This window comes from Ixodes scapularis, unplaced genomic scaffold, assembly GCF_016920785.2.
Source record: "Ixodes scapularis isolate PalLabHiFi unplaced genomic scaffold, ASM1692078v2 PGA_scaffold2__306_contigs__length_199485367, whole genome shotgun sequence".
Classification (NCBI taxonomy): domain Eukaryota; kingdom Metazoa; phylum Arthropoda; class Arachnida; order Ixodida; family Ixodidae; genus Ixodes; species Ixodes scapularis.
Window position 1 is genome coordinate 69,512,260 of NW_024609857.1, and position 17,122 is coordinate 69,529,381.

The window sequence follows — 17,122 nt, forward strand, 5'->3', positions numbered from 1 at the left end:
CGCTGGAGGTCTCTTGCCTGAAAGCTTTCGTCTTCGCGACGCGCGCACGCACCTTCGTTTTCCGTCGCAGTTGGCCGCAGTGCTCGCTGGAACACGCCGAACTTTCATCCTGTAGCGCTGTTACTTGTATCCTCGGCACCTGGGCGTCGAAACTACTTAGTCAAAACTTTTTGGTTCTTCCGCGGCACGAGACGATGGTCCGACGACGGCGCACTCTGCTGGCACACCGACAACTCTTCCGACGCCACCGGCATGGTGCATTGTTGCCAGCGCCCTTTCGAATCGCCGCAGCCGTTTCTCCCGGAGTACGAAAACGACGGTGACGAAAACACGAAAACAAACGTGGTTCGGGGGGCGGCCGCTCATGACCCAAGCGCTCGCAGACTATCTCTGCCCTTTCTGCTCTGCGCTACCATATTGGTCACCGCTTCGCGCGCTCCCCCTCTCCTTTTTTCTGCGGCCGCGCGCCCTGTGGCTCCGCCGTCGATGTGCCAGGCTTTCTCCGTATAGAGGAGGCTATGTCACCAGGCAAAATGACGACCACTTAGCCGCTGCCATGTTGTACAATTTTGACCAATAAAAACGTGACCGTACCAAATCCTCAGGTTTTACGCAAAACTGAGTCGAGATTTGTATTGTCATCGCTGTAAAAAACATAATAAACTAGTTTTCAATACTGTTAGCCCCAGAGATCAGAGTCTTGTTCCGATGAAAACCCAAAATACAGCACCGCGGTTGATGGCATCTAGCGGAGGCATTGCTAAGCTGCCCGAGCTTTTGTCGTAAACGCACATAACTTGCCTCGTGAGTACTGTTAATAAAGATCAATAAGCAATTGTTTGCGCGCGGTACTTCGTTAAAATTTAGACGTAAAACTATAAGGTCCTTGAAGAGGAGGAGGGAAGGGTACTGATGGTCACCTGTTCTCGGGGCGGGGGGGGGGAAGGGGTATCGCGTGACCTCGGGGGGGGGGGGGTCATGCGACCTTGGGTGTCACGCGACCCCCAGAAAAATTTTTCCGCTAGATTTAGCGGGGAATTTTGTCCGATCGATTTACCGGGGAAATTTTTCCGGTATGTTTAACGGGAAAAGTTTTCCGCTAGACAGCGGGGAATGTTTTCCGCTAAATCTAGCGGGGTGCTTTTTCCGCTAGATTTAGCCCGGAATTTTTTCCGCTAGATTTAGCGGAGAAATTTTTCCGCTAGATCTAGCGGGGAAATTTTTCCGCTCCATTTAGCGGGGAAGTTTTTCCGCTAAATCTAGCGGGGAAATTTTTCCGCTAGACTTAGCGGGGAATTTTTTCCACTAAATCTAGCGGGGAAATTTTTCCGCTAGATTTAGCGCGGAATTTTTTCCGCTAGATTTAGCGGGGAAATTTTTCCGCTAGATTTAGCGGGTTAATTTTTCCGCTAGATTTAGCGGGGCATTTTTCCCGCTAAATTTAGCGGAGAAATTTTTCCGCTAAATTTAGCGGAGAATTTTTTCCGCTAGATTTAACGGAGAAATTTTTCCGCTAGATTTAGCGGGGAATTTTTTCCGCTAAATCTAGCGGGGAAAATTTTTCCGCTTATTTAGCGGGGAAATTTTTCCGCTAAATCTAGCGGGGAAATGTTTCCGCTAGATTTAGCGGGGAAATTTTTCCGCTAGATTTAGTGGGGAAATTTTTTCGCTAGATTTTGCGGGGAAATTTACCCATAATGCACCGCGCGGTTACGCCGACGGCGACGGCGACGCCGACGCCGCTCAAGCCGGAAACGGGCCCCTAAGAGCTGCGCTCTAAAACAAAAGAACGTAATTTGTTACCTTAATTTCCACCATGGCACAAGGCCATCCGACGTCAGTGTAACAGACGACGTCCCTGGGCGGAACGCAGATCGCCCCGTTCGATTCGCTCATTCCGTAAATATACCTCAGGCTCCGAAGGTTCCCGAAGGTGCTCAAGGACAGCTTTGCCAACTGCTCCGAGAGCACGCCACCGCCGACACCGATGTGCAGCACCGTGTTCAGCCTCCGGTCCGCGGACCGAGCGTACTGCACCAGGTTCCGAAGGCGCGTCGGAAAACAGGTCAGAGCCGTTACCTGCAAGACGGGAGCCGAGAAAAGCCACATCGAGCCGTGGTCAGACTGCTGACATGTCGTACGAAAGACACCCTGCAGAAACTGCAGAGTTTAGGGAACCGTTTTCGCACGCCCGATAGGGTACGATGGGCCGTCCGGTACGAACTGCGCATATGCGAGTCGTCTGTGGTAGCGCATGCGCAGTTCGTACGGGGGGGCCCATCCTACCGTATCAGACGTGCAAAACTAGTTACCCAAAACTCTCTACTGTCTGAGGCGTGTGTCCTCGTGTGACGCTCCCGCCACATTGAACATTCAAAAAGGGTCTTCAAATGTGTTGGAAGCACACGTGTGTGTGAAGTAAACTTGGTTGGAACATGTCTAAAGCATGCCCGCAGATAATGCTATCGCAATATCTGCAGCGAACAGCGTATCTTTTGTATGACGTATGAGCGATGTGTCGCCGGCTTCGAGGCTGGCCCAAACATCTCTGAGGCTGACCGCGTGCGTTGTTCCCGCTTGTGGCCGCTTACGACGAGAGCAACACACTGGCACACCAACGAGGAAGCCCTGGAACACCTACGATCAGCGTATTTCCTAGTTCTTAGACATTCCATCGTAAGCTCAAAATGACCTCGACAATGTCAAAGCCGACCCTTTGGCAGAAGTAGCGAGTAGATTTAATACTCATGAAACGAAACGATGCCACGTCACGAGGGAGGGGAGGAGCTCCTTTGGGCTCCGCCCCGGCGAGTTTCCCACTCCCCCTCTTACATTTCCAACCCCCCCGGCGGCGGCGAGTTCCCCAGCGTAGCTCCGATTTTTCCCTACGCTCCGCAGTGAAGGGTTTTTATTTTATTTAAATCGGGGGATCGGTGGCCGGCTGGGCTAGCGCACACCAGCTCGGAGCACGTCGAGCGAAAGGTCCGTTGCAGAACCCAGGATGCTGGGTTCAATCCCCACCCCTGCCCGTTTCGATGTTGATGAGCATCGTACCGGCGTGCAGTCGTGTAACACTACTGCGGGATGGACGTTAAAGACCCCAGGCTAGCGGTTGTACGGCACTGCATGGCTAAATTTCTCATCTACAGCTGGGAGAACGTTCCCCGTTGAGGCAGACCAAGTTTTACGCAGTATCAGCATACATACAGCCCAATTTTTTTTATTTAAATCGTAAATGACAAATAAGAATAGATAACAGCAGGAATGCTAATTATACAAACATTGCTTGGATGTGGGCTGGTTGACTAGACATTGTGATGGTTTGCTGCGCCACGTAGATGCAAGAAAAACGCTCTTGATAAAGATATAAACTAAAGCAGAGTATAGACGAAAAACAACATACAGGAATGGCGCAGACTAACAACTGTGTAATTTCTTTCTCATCTTTCTCCCCCCACACCGCCACACAGCCACAATATTTTTTTTTCTTTTTTCAGAATAGGGTGCGCGTGGAGCTAGCGAACGCTCGCGCTGCAGAACCCAGGATCGTGAATTCACCCCCACCCCTGCCCTTTTCGACGTTGATGAGCATCGTACCGGCACGCGGTCGTGTATCACTACTACGTGGTGCACGTTAAAGACCCTAGGCTAGCAGTCATACTGCACTGGCTAAATTGCTTATCTACAGTAGGTGACAATGTCGCAATGTTCTAGCATGTTCTCCTGCTGTATAAACAACTAACGGCCAATTTGTTTGTCAAAATACGGTGTGGAAGAAGAAAGATGAGAAAGAAATTACACAGTTGTTAGTCTGCGCCATTCATGTATATTGCTTTTCTTCTATCATCTGTTTTAGTTTGAATTTTATCAAGTGCGTTTATCTTAAATCTACGCAGCACAGCAACCCATCAAAATAATTGTAAAAGCCTGTAGGTAATCGTAAATTGCGTTCCTGGTTGCAGATTGCCGTAAAAACACATTTGTTTCTAGGATTCACTTTGTAGAATTTGGATGTAGGATTCACGACGGGGGCGACGGTTCATTCACGGCTCCATCGCCTCAAGCCCGGTTCGCCGCGCAGTTCATCGCACAGCCACCTTACCACGTCTTTCGAGAGGCGATAGTGTTGTTGAAAATGAACGTCGTCCATGTCCAACACATTGGCGTGGTTTAAATACCTATGCCGACGGCAAAACACGAACGAAAACGCTGCCATTTTGGACGCTTCTCCCTGATCTCGCGCCCAACTCGCCCAAACTCGCCTAGGTCGGAGCCGGCAAGCTTTTCCCATCCGCGGCGGCTTCTGCCACGTCACAATGACGTCACCGCATCTCGCCGCGAGTTCCGAATATGCAACTTTCCGACCGCCTCAAACCCTCCGTTTAACGTCACGATCTAGGGAGTGTCGGCGCGTGTCGTCATGCACGGCGCCGACCAGTCGCGGCGGTCGGAGAGTTTGGCGGAGAACTCGCCTCGATCTCGCCGCGCCGAGCTTAGCCCCCCTGATCACGACATCGAACGTGGCCTCTGAGCAGCGCTCAGAACCGCTGTTGTTGACTTGGCGTCTTGCGCCCACACTTCCTCCCCTTCTTGGAAAGGGCGCGAAGATCCCGAGTAGCGTGGCGAGCATTGAAGTCTCTCTGCTGCCTACGGCGCTGGAGGGAGTCGCGCTCGTTGAAGTCCTGGACTTGGGGCCATTCCGGAACAAGGCTTGCGGCGGTGACGGGCAGACGTGTTCGTAGAGAACGCCCCATAAGAAGCTGGGCCGGGCTGTACCCCGACACGCCAAGAATGTTCCGGTACGTTAACAGAGCCAGGAAGGGGTCCTCCACTTTTGTGAACAGGTCTTAGCTTTTGCAGATCATTATCTAAGCTTCCCAGTTTTATTGAGGTTAGCAAGGCCTACTCGTGAGGCATGCGAATTCATAGCGTTTTGCAAAGTCTCGGAACGCTTTGGAGGCGAACTGTGCGTCATTGTCATTGAAGGACGTCTGCGAAATGCCCTACCGGGCGAAGGTGCTCTTAATGGCACCGATGATGGCACCAGCGGACGTTGAACGTAGCGTTATGACCTCGATGCTAGTCGACGACGAGAAGAAAGTGCTGGACATCCAGGTAGAACAAATCAGCCGCAACCCGCTCCCATGACTCGGGAGGGGTTTCGGTGGCGAGCATGGGCTTGCAGCGCCGAATTCGGGTGCTTGCACACGCAGCACAGTGTTGTATTCTGAGTTTAGCGGTCGCACGGGTGCGTATTTTGAACCAGAGAAGCGCCTGCCCCACACGCAGTGTCGCGTGCTCAGATCATGCATGCCGCTACCGGTTTGGAACAGTTGACCCTGAGATTTGGAATAAAGAAGTCAGACAGTCGGCCGGTGTCCTTCCTCGCCCTCGGCGGGGCCCGCGAGGACGCGGGCCCCCGCCGCTACCGGGTCGCCTTCGCGGATGAGTCCGACTTCTACTCCCCGACCATGACGACGGCTGCAGCAGCGGCTGCCACCTCTTTCCCGACTTTGACAAGGCAAGACATCGCCACCACCGGCATTCAAGGCTATCCACGTAGCCTTGCGCCGGTACCCGACAGCACCTCTTTAACCGCCACCTCACTTCCAACACCGGCCACCTTCTAAAATACAATATGGCGACGAGGATGAAATGAAAAAAAAGCAACGACAGTTTCAAGGCAAGCACTGCGTCCCGGTCGCATAGTTGGCAAGAACCGGCGCATCTTGGACGTTTTTTTCTTCGCAGCCTTGCGGCGTTTCGTTATAACTATTTCGGGCCAGTCGAGCTCGCGTTTGGTTTTTCTACTTTTGTCTGTTTCTTTTCGTGCGGCCTACTTCGAGCCAGGTAGTACTCGTTTCTCCGAAACAGAGCGTCTCGAAACTCCTGCACACCTAACGTTTCGAACGCCGAGTTCATTTTTTTGTAGCTTTACTGTGTTTTTTTTTTTTGGACGCAGCGCGTTTTAGAATTAATTGTTCCAGGCAAGAAATAAGCCCTGAGAGAGTTAGCTGGTCTTGCGATACAGCATTCTGTTTTTGGTTCTGTCCGCCCTGCGATGACGTGAACATTGTTCTAGGCGAGAAATAAGCCCTGACCGAGCAGCTGGCCTTCAGAGGCAGCAATTTTTTTTCATCCCGTCCACCCAGCGATGACGTGGACTTTCTTCAAATCGAGTTTTGTTTTTGTGTTGTACATTCAGGCTGCGGTCCGGAGGATTCAGAAGTGTAGCGTAATTACGCTCAAGCTGCATTTTTTGATCGTCGTGATGCTCTGACGCCGATCCAAGTCAGTGCCCAAGATGGCCGCAAGCTCCTGCCTCCCTACATGACTGTTTGAAAGATGGCCACCCGTCTTTATCGACACTTCGCCGAGATGAAAGAGTGCAGCGCCTGGTTTTCACGTGAGGCCCGGTTTTCTGCTGCATCTCGTGTTCCTGCAGCGCCTGGTTCCCCTGCAAACCCTAGGTATTCTGCTGCATATGACTTTCACGACACAACTTCAGAGAAAGAGAACGCCCGCACGCGCCAAGAGATTTCAGCTGAAGCTACCTTACGTTGTGCTTCGCTTTCGCTGGTGAGCAGCCACGTTCCTTGGCACCGCCGTATGCGGAAGATTTAGCACCTCTTGCGTTCAAGATGTGTGGTGCCAGTAATAGGCTTAGATTTCAAAGAGAGTTTTGCGTTCGACAGTCAAAGTACAGAAGTTTTGAGAACAATAACGCTTATAGCGCGGGCAGTATTAACTGCCCGCGCTATAACTAAACTACAAAGAAAGACGTGATGGCCGACGCGCCGGCGAGCGGCTTACGGTTCGGAGGACCCGGCTGTCCCCATCGTCGCTGGAGTCCGGGCCGGCGTGGCCATCAGAGACAGGAGGTTCCAGAAGAGCCAGACGAAAGAAAGACACGTCTGATCCCGGGCGTGGGCTGGTAACGACTGCTCACGAAAACTCGTGAGCCCCAGTTTATTGACAGGAAAACCCATTTGGCGCCAGTAATAAGAAATAAAAGGAAACATGGCGCCATCTTTTAAACAAACAAAATAACACAAGAAGATGGCGACTGGCGCCATCTATCGCTAATCAAGATTACTACACACAGTTCTCAACGGCCGTCTTCACCTGGCTCATCAAGTCCAGCCAGCACACCGAGTCCTTGGCTAGGGCCAGACACCAGTTCACACCTTGATTCCCCTCCTGGAGCAGCCCCACGATGTCCTTGTGCAGCAGTGACGGTGCGACTAGACGTCAACCCATGAGCAGCAGGTCTTTGCGAATGAAAAACTCGGCACGGCGGTCCCAATAGCGTGTCTTATTCAGGGGAAGCCGATCCCGTCTTGGATAACTTCTTGTGCAGTATACCTTCAGGGCAGAGCACTCAACATCTGAAGCCTGATGTCTTTTGAAGTCGTCGAGGCATACTGCCAGAGTAGAAGAAAGGGCTGTCACGATTTGGGGCACGAAGAGTTCAACGCTTTGTGTGGTAGAGAAAGTTCTAGAAAAAGTTCGAGAGAAGACATCGGGATCACTTGCCAGCGTGTCAGCAGTGTCGGGCTAGGTGCGGGGCGTTTTCGCATCAGCGGCTGGTGGTCAGTCTCCGCAACGAAGCTGGGGCCGCGCAGAAACACTTCAAAGAGCTGAACTGCCCACGAGACCCCGAGCGCTTCTTTTTCAATTTGACTGTATCACTTTTCAGTAGTACACAAGGCACGAGATGCAAAAGCGACCGCTCGACGTTCCCCTCATGGTTGCTCCTGTTTTATTACGGCGCCCAGGCCATGCGACCTACTATCTGCGGATATGGTCATGGTGTTGTAGCGGGCGACGCAAGAGCTGGATGCCACCATCCTCTTCGGCGTCTCGAGCTCTTTGGCTTGGGCGGATCCCCAGGTCCAGACTGTGTTTTTATTCAACAGGAGCCCATTCGGCGCAGTCTTGGCAGACAGATTTGGCAAGAATTGTCCAACGTGGTTCAGAAGGCCCAGGAAGCGTCGAAAACCGTGCACATACGTCGGAGGTCGCTTAAGGCCTGACCACACTAGCGTGAACAGCGCCGCCGGTCGGCGTCGCTGGGCGGCACCGCCGTCCGGCTAGTCCGGCTTCCCAACGCAAGGAGTCCACATTGGCCTCCGTTTTGTGGGCGTCACGTGACAGCACCGGCTCTCGCGATTGTGCGCGCGCCTCTCGGCGGATTTCCCGCTCTTTCGTCGTCTGCTCTTCGTTAGATTCTTCCGTTTCGGCTCTCATCTTTCGCATATATCAGCATAGAAATCGCACTCGCTGCCTCCATGGTAGGTGTCCAAATTGACCTGGTGATCAGCGTGAATGTGATTATCCTAGCCTGCTCGTTGATCTTGCGACGTCGCCGCACTCTGAAGGGAAGGAGGCGCAGGTTTGGGGTCCGGCCGAGCTGGTTCCACCGAAAAAGCGAAGGACAGATTAGTGCTTTGCTGCCCCGACGGCGCGCCAGAGATGAAGGCTACTTTCGAGAGTGTCGCCAAATCAACACAACATCCGTCACAACACAGACGAAATGCAACAAGTGCCACAGAGAAACTCACTTGTAATTCCGAATTCCTCTCCTACAATTTCCCAGCTGTTGTTCTTAGCGTCCTTATCTGGGCAGTCTAACTGCGTCTTGTCATATAAAAAGAGCAAACAGTCGCACAGTTTCGAGGAACCGCTCCGTTGGGAAAGGCATTGGGGAAATAGGGATAGCAGACGAAACAAAACGACGTTACGTTCCTTCGGAACGTGACAAACGAGCGGAGAACCGGCTTGCTCGTTGCCATGATATCGCAACGTCACTATCTACGCCTCCTCCCATTGACTCCTCTCTACTGCGGCGAAGAGCGGCGAGCTCCGAACCGCGCAAGGACCGGTTGGCTTGGCGGCGCTGTACGACGCGCCGCAGAAGGCGAAAACTGGCTTTCGTCGGCAGCCCGCGGCACCGAACGTCCCGCCGCGAGCCCCCGCAACGCCAATGTTGTCGTGCCTTTACTCATGATGGTGAAGACCTCGTCTGGGTCTGGAGTGATGCCCTTGGCACTGACGACTACGCCCAGGAACTTGACGGACGAAACGCCAAACTGACATTTGGAGGCGCTAAGCGTAACGCCAGCTTGCTGCAGTCTCTTCAGGACAGCGTAGAGTCTAGCGTGGTGCTGCGATGTGTCCCTGCCAAAAACGAAGATGTCGTCCACGATGTTGACGCGCCCGTCGAATCTCTCGAGGATACGTGACATCTTTCGTTGAAACACGTCCGGGGCTGTGGTGATGCCGAAGGGAAGGCGTTTGCAGCATTAGCGCCCAGTGGGCGTGATAAAGGTTGTGTATTGGCTGCTTTCGGAGAGACGCACTTAATAGAACCCCGATGTCGCATCGAGTTTCGAGAAGAGAATAGCACTTCCCAGTGGTCCCAGAACCTGGTCAATTGTCGTCAACAGGTGCCTCTCCGGGAGAAGGACCTGGTTATGCTTGGTTAGATTGACGCATAGTCGATAGCCATTCGCAGCCTTGGGTACCACTACGAGGTCGGCGCACCACGCCGTAGGTGTCTCAACACGCCGGATGACTCCTTCTCATTCTATTTGGTGCGCCGTAGGTGTCTCAACACGCCGGATGACACAATCTCATTCTATTTTGTCGAGTTTGTCCTACACGACTCCTAGGAGATGAATGGAAATACTTCTGGGCACACTGATCGAGAAGGGCACACCTCCGGGCTTGATGTGGATGTGGCACACGTCCGGCATCGTACCAAGTCTCGCGAAGAGTGGAGTAGTGACCGTAGGCGGCGTCAGGGCGGGTGGCGACGGAACCGTCTTCGACAGGTCGGTGTCGGTTACGGAATTGACGAAGTGGATGACGCCAAGAACGACTATCGCAGGGCAGAGGGGTATCTATGCAGCCGACGACGTACAGCGTCTGGTGCACTATCCGACCTTGCCATGCCAGGGTAGCCGGTAACGTCCAGAGAAGGTTGAGACGGCGGCGTCCCGGACCGACGAGTTGCTTGCTCGCCCATGGGTTGGTCTAACAAGGCAGGACATCCCGTAAAAAAGCGCAGGACGATACAGAGGGCAGCCGTTGAACTGGAGACGGCAGCCATTGACGAGTACAACGACGTAGCGGCCGGGAGCTTGCGACAATTCCAGGAAGTGCAGCTGGATATGACTGGAGACGCTTCGTTTTGGAGCTGTAAGCGGACGCGAAATGCCGATTTTCTGGCAATTGTTACACGTAGCCCTCCTGGCTGGTCACTCGGAATGTGAGTGTGGGGTGCTGTTGCAGTACTCGCACGACGCCTTCGACCCACGGGGCTGGCTGTCCCGACCGTGGTCCCGGCATCCGAGAAGGTACTCGAACTCTCAAGGTGGTCGCCATCTTGGCTGGTTTCCTCGACGCAGCGTCAACGTTGAGGGTGCTTGGTTGCGAAGTCGTTGCTTGACGTTTTCTTTCGTGTTCCGTGTCCTCGTGTTGAAGAGCCAGCAAGAGCGCATCTTGGGGCGTCAGCTTCGGATTCCGGCAAAGCTGGTCGGACACGGGCGAGTCTTGCAGCCAGACAACGAATCGGTCCCGTGCGATGCGACCTTCCACCGCCGGTCCGAATAGTTGAACTTTGGGACGATATCTTGTAACGCGGTGAAGAACGCGTCGACGGTTTCACCCGCGACCCGACTCGTACACCTCGTTGACGGAGTGGACGAAGTAGCCCGTAAGCTTTGCTGCGACGTCTGCGTACGATCGGTAGGTTTCGTCGTCCCTTATCATGAAGGAAAGGACCACGCGTGCTTGGGGACCCATACATTATAGGAGGGTACGCACCTTGCTTTCTTCGGACGCGGCGAAAAGGCTCGACGCAACGAGTAATCTTCAAACTGCTGAAGCCAGGCAGGCCACTGGCTAGCTTCATCGAATGTGACCGGCGGCGGAGCCCGGAGCGAGAAGCCGCCGGCTGCTGGCAGGAGCGGCGGTGAGAATTTACGTGGTGTCCGCCATTCTGGAGTCTCTTCTGACACCATGAAGTGGTCGTGTAGCAGCGAGACGCGAGGCCCAAAAGTGCGGGGCTCAGGCGCGGGCTGCAGGGGGCGGCTGAAAGTGATGAGACCCACCAGCCAAGTGTGCCAGTCGAAAAAAGCCCCTGTACTTCATTACCTACGGCGTTTATAAATACAATCACCGCCGAAAGGAGGGCGCCAAAATTTACACACATTCGGACGCTACACTAGCGCCCTCTACTGCTGCCTGTCGCGATCCTGGCGTTGGAACAGCAGCAGAGTTTGATGCGGCGAATGCCGGTTATGCTGCAGCTCGCCCTCAGCTCGGCAGGCCACGGAAACTTCGGCAGGCATGAGCTAGGACGCCGCGACGACAGCGACTCTTACGTTCGCTCGTACGTTTTTACCGGAACTCGACGATCAACCGTCAGGATCCCGGCATCTTATAAAATGACACTGCAGCTTCTATAATATCTTGCTACATCGGGGCTACTTTGACGCATGGGCGGTATATGACGCTAAACATATCAGTCGAAGACGGGATCTTGGTAGATTACATATTAAGGTGCAACCCCACCCTTGGTTAGTGTGATTCTGAACTAACAGATGGCGGTGGGATCGCCTTCCAGGCCTGTACATCAATCCGAGAAATCGTCTGTAGTGGCGCTTCGATACAGTGGGGTATTTTTCTATATCGTGAATTTGACATCCCTGGTCTCTTGCTTGTTTTTCTCTGCACGAGCTTTCTTTGGAACGCGCACGGCTGCGCCAGTTCTCGTGCAAGGGGGCCAGTTGCCTACGCTCCGAGCTCACGTCTTTAGCAATGTGGGCAGAACCAGTGCCACTAGGCAGAACAAAACGCGAAAATAGTCCTGAGCCAAATGGCGAGACACATGCACAACCAAACCACCGACGCGTTGAAATATCTAAATATGCATGTGCGCCGTTATCGGCGATTTCAGAGGCCAATTACACATATTTCAATATGATCAGATTTATGTTGTCACGAATGACGGTGACGAGAGGACGAATAGTGAACTGAAAAATATAGGTTTAATCGGCGAACTTGTGCGAAACAAAAAAAGAAATAAGGAAAGAGCGTCGAGGCAGCAGAAAAGCAGGCGGCGATTCGGCAGCGTAACAGAGAGCGATAGCGAGAGTGACTCGACAAGGTCGCTGGCAGCTGCTTATCTACAGTGCGTCACCATCTCGAAAGTTCGGAAAAGAAGGTTCGAGCGTCGCGCGCTCAGGGCGAGGATGAACTAGCACTTTCGAGAACAAGAAAACAGGGCGAAATTTAATGTCTGGTGCAAGAATGAACGCGAGTCTTCTAGAAGTCCGTGACCGAGCGTTGCTTTCTCGGCTCGGCGGGCGGCAGTATGACGGGCCGGCCCTTTTGTCGTGCATGCGTTTGGCTCTTTGAGGATTTCCAGGAAAAGGAGATGACAGAGTAGGACTTGGGTTTCCGAAATTCTAGCTTGAGGAATCAACTACCTAAAAAATAAAAATAAAAATAATAAAATATTTTTTGGGCGGTCAGGTGTCTCATTTAGGTAGGTGGGTGTTTATTTTGACCAAAACCACGAGACTGGAAAACACAGAAAATGACACTCATGTTTAGATGTTGAGTTTGGTAAACCCATAGTAGGGCTGGTGCGGGAGTCATAATAAAAAAAATGCCGATATTAAAAATTTAACTCACAGCAATAACGGATAATAATTAATTTTAATACAAATTCAGTGATAAATGCAATGATTGGCCAGGCAAAGATTCTTGGTCTTTACACAGTTTAAGCAATGTACAGGATGCCACAAAACGAAAAAAAAAATTACGGGGTCTCTTTTTACCGCAAGAATAAACTAGGCATCGCCGAACGCTCATTTTCCGCCCAAAGCCAGCGCTAGAGGTCACAACCAGATGTCAAAGTTCAGCCCGATCCGATACCTTATTCAAAAGTTATAAGTGATTTTCTGAAAATTCATTGGGAAAATGGCGGCCGACGGAGTTTTCGAATACATGGGGCCCTATTCGCGACTCCAGCAAAACGGACGCCGCCAAGCGGGAAAACCGGGAACCAGCCGGTCCAGGTCGCTCCGCGCCCCTCCGCTGCCTCCGCGTCTCTGATGGCTTTCGCGGAGACGTGTTGTCGGCGCGGTGGCGAACGATGTAATTTGACGAAGGTCCGAATATTTCTAGAGTTTGCCTGAGTGTTCGTTAGCGTGGTAAAGCCTCAGTAGATTCTTTTCTTCTATTACGTGTTTGAAAGCCCGTTTACTCCACAGCACACGGTCGCGTGCTTTCGATTTCTTGGATGGGGAGGAATCACGGAAAAACTTTTTGATTTCTTGTCTGTCTCGAATCACATTCAAAGTGACGACTGCTTGGTAACTGATACTGGAGGAAACACCAATGCTGCAGTCAAATGAATGGGAAGGTTCGATAGCTGTTTTTTCTTGAGTTTGGTTGCGTTCGGTTGGCTTCAAGTTTGAGCCACCCACGCCGGTCTGTGCCTTGGCTATTCATCTTGGCTGCTTTTCGCCGAAAAAGCCTCTGGACCACACTGAAGGAGTTGGGTTGATTTCGCAATTACTTGATTTGGGAAAACCTGCTCGCTGCATACGATTAATGAGGGAAATTATCCGTTTTCAAAAAGTGGGGGACGAGTTTCGCGACGTGAGAAGCTGTCACGGCATTTTGATCTATTGCGCCTCCCAATATTTAGATTATACCCCCGTCAAAGCCAACAGCAATATCCGTTTACAATGCTCAGGTTGACCGGCCACAAAAAATACTCATTTTCTCCGTTCAGGATTCGAAGCAAAGTTCAATGCAGAGAGGTTCTGCGTGAATTTCCGATGAAGACTCTCTTCAGTTTGTCTTCGTGCTGTCGGCTAGAACTATATGGCTGAGTTTAGGTAGTATCTCTCTGTCTGTCAACTATACTTTTATCCAGCAGTTCACCTTATAGCTAGTCAACTAAGCTTATATTTCAACCCGAAGAATATACTAATATCGCTTTAGTGGGACATAGTACGTAATAACCCGCTCGTCAAAATGACTTATTGATTGCTACTAAAACCTGAATTGAAATACGAGTATCAGCTGCTTAGTGGGGCGCCGGAGAGTTAACATGGTCCTTGGCTCAAGAAGCGGTTGCTTAATTTTCGTAATTTTCCTGCAGCCTGTGCTGTTGGCCGAGCAGACTGGAGCTGTTTTGTAAACGCGGATACGCACAAAAGCTCGATTTCGCGGACAGATAAGTCGCATGGTCGAGGCATGCGAGTTAGCTGTAAAGTTACTCTCTGTGGAACAATTCTATAGTCATCGCCGCTTTCCTTAGATGATCAAAACTGATTAGTATATTACCGTCTCTCCGGAGCCCATAGTTTCGATTTTGAACGAAATCTCCGAAACGAAAGTTTGACACGAAAAGAACAAAAAAACACCGGCAAAACAAAACTATGCTTTGCAAGTTTATCTGCACCGGCTACACTTAACCGTCTCAGTTCAAATACCTATAAAATTGGGCATTAAATAAAAGAAAATCTGTTAAATTGAACGCGCCACCTGTTCAGGCGGCCCGGCCGAGCCGCCGCGACCTGGACTCAGCCGCCATGTTTGTTTGGTGGGGGCGCCCCCTATAGGTCGCTGGAGTCGCGAATAGCACCAGAAACCGAAAACGGACAAAAATGGGCTTCATTTTCCCATTGAAATTTTCAGAAAATTACTTATAACTTTTTAATAAGGTGTCCGTTCGGGATGAAACTTTGGCATCTGGTAGTAACCTGGCGCTACCTTTTGGCGGAAAATGAGCGTTAAACGATGCGTAGTTTATTTTTGCGATACAAAAAAAAACCTGTAATTTGTTTTTTGAGACATCCTGGGGCCAGTCTTAATTTGGTGATTCATGCGCGCAAATAGTGGTGTGCGAAAATGAAAAAAAAAAGATGCAAACGGGTAGAGTTTGACATTGTATAAAATATAGTGTAAGCACTCACATGGTACTTAAGAATGAAAAAACGCTACATTTTACACTAGCGTTGAGTGCATCCAAAGCTAAGGGTGCATTAAAGGCTAAAGCTTGTACACATATACTGCTCAGGCCATTATGTTTGAATGCTCATAGTACTTTATTACCCTCAGCTTTGGTGTAAGTCCTCTCCTCATTGCTTACAACAGAAAGAAGGAAACATTCTAAGTTTAGGTTGATAGAGAAACTCCACCTGCTGACAGCTACCAATCATCTCGGCGCCGATTATGAGTATTTACTGCACGCCAACGGTCGCGTCCTTAGAACGAGTTTTTCCCACATGGTTTCATACAATCACAATTGTTCTTGACAGACAACGATGTTTACTCAGGCAAGCGGTAATATGTGAAGCTTAGAATATTTTGTATTGATTGGGGTACACCTGGCAGATTGCATAGGATTTTTTACAATCCGCGAAATAGAATGCTCTTGGGTTACCTTGGTCTCTAATGCATGTAGCACACGCAAAAAAAAAACATAAACTGAATGGCTGTGGGAAACGAAAACAATGATGATAAACAAGCGTGTAATCACGCGAAAACTGAGAGCATTGCACATATACAGAAGATAAGCTTTGTTTCACTAAATACATTACCAGTAAAGTATTTGGTTTTACCCTGCGAGCGAAGCGGAACATACAAGTGCGAGCATTCTGCCCTGAACTATACTTCCAGTGAACAAACGCACCATCCAAAGCATCGAGTTCGTTTTTATAGCTCTTGGTACGCTCAAACCTCTGAAAACACAATTATAATCAAAACGTCATGCACGGTGGGGTGAAAAACCTGGATTTTCTCTAAGCTGCACTAAGCTGCCAGTAAGTAAAAAAATAGTTTGCACATCTTCTCACCTTGAATCTGTCGATCAAATCGGCGTATCCTTCCATCGACAAGGTATGAGGTGCAATTACGCAGGTCGCTCCAATCAGAGGCGCAAAGATACTCCATAACCCTGATGCGTGAGTGATTGGGTTCCATAGCAACGCAACGTCTGCTTCGTTCGCGGTGGACAACGGCCTGCAATGGTGCATAAAGAGACAGATCCGGATAACCCAATAACGCAAGGGAACAGACAAAGACCTTATGTTCAGAAACATTGCAGTTTCGATATCCAAGGGGCAGAATGTCTGTGCACGAAGCCACTGTGACTAGTTCCCCGCTAAGCGTAATGCGCAGTGCGCACACGCAGATCGGATTTACAGAAGTGGCAAGTGAATTGACGACGCCCCGAATATATGTTTAGGGTGGTTCAAGTCACCAGGCTCGATCTAAAATGGACCGTAAAAGTCGACGCCTGCATGTAGCAATCTAAACTTTTCGTCAAAGGTGTATTTCACAGGTCGGTTTTTTCTTGTAAAATGACAAAAAGGAAGCTCTGTTTCTGTAAAAGTAAGGCCAAGAAACTTGCCAGGGTCTACGGCAGGCAGCAACGCAGACGGCAGGGGTCCAGTAGCGGGGTGTGTTTGGCGTTCGTATTGATAAATGGCGCTAACTCCTAATCGCGACGGCTCGTGACCACCGTGGTTTATTAAAATGAATATAATCTTGTTGACATGTACCTTCCGTTAAAAAATGAATGCGAACAAAAAAAGCAAAACTTAAAGTAAAAAAACGCGTCTGCATAACGGCGGCGCTTTTGCTACCAACGGATTTCGTCTGCGTGTCGCCTGCTATCTTTCGCTGGTCGGCTGCGCCTTCAGACGCCGCTCTCGACGCCATCTATCAATACGAACGGCAAACACAGCCCGCTACTGGACTTGGTCGTCTGGGTCACCGCCCGCCGTAGACCCTTGCAAGTTTCTTGGCCCTATTTTTTACTAAAAAAAAAACTACGCTCTGTAATTTTACAAGAAAAAAACCGACCTGTGAAATACACCTTTGACGAAAAGTTTAGATGGCTACGTGCAGGTGTCGATTTTTACGGTCCATTTTAGATCGAGCTTGGTGATTTGAACCACTTTATATATTAACGAAAGTGTGAATGCCTCTTGGCTCCGGAATGCCATATGCAACCAACCTTGCCCTTCGCTGAAGGCTTCCCTATAAAGCTCGATTGACTGTCACCGTGACTTGCGGGAAAGCAGGCGTG

The 17,122-nt window shown here is 50.7% G+C and overlaps 1 protein-coding gene across 1 annotated transcript in view; it reads right to left on the minus strand.

The window, feature by feature from the left end:
* LOC120838683 (4-coumarate--CoA ligase 1-like) overlaps positions 1 to 17,122 on the minus strand; it is a 273,015-nt gene that overhangs the window by 220,715 nt on the left and 35,178 nt on the right. The window contains exons 5-6 of the mRNA XM_042291430.1: positions 15,885 to 16,050; positions 1,804 to 2,079 (exon numbers count right to left, since the gene is read on the minus strand). Coding sequence (XP_042147364.1) covers positions 1,804 to 2,079; positions 15,885 to 16,050 — 442 coding nt within the window. The remainder of the gene's footprint in view (positions 1 to 1,803; positions 2,080 to 15,884; positions 16,051 to 17,122) is intronic.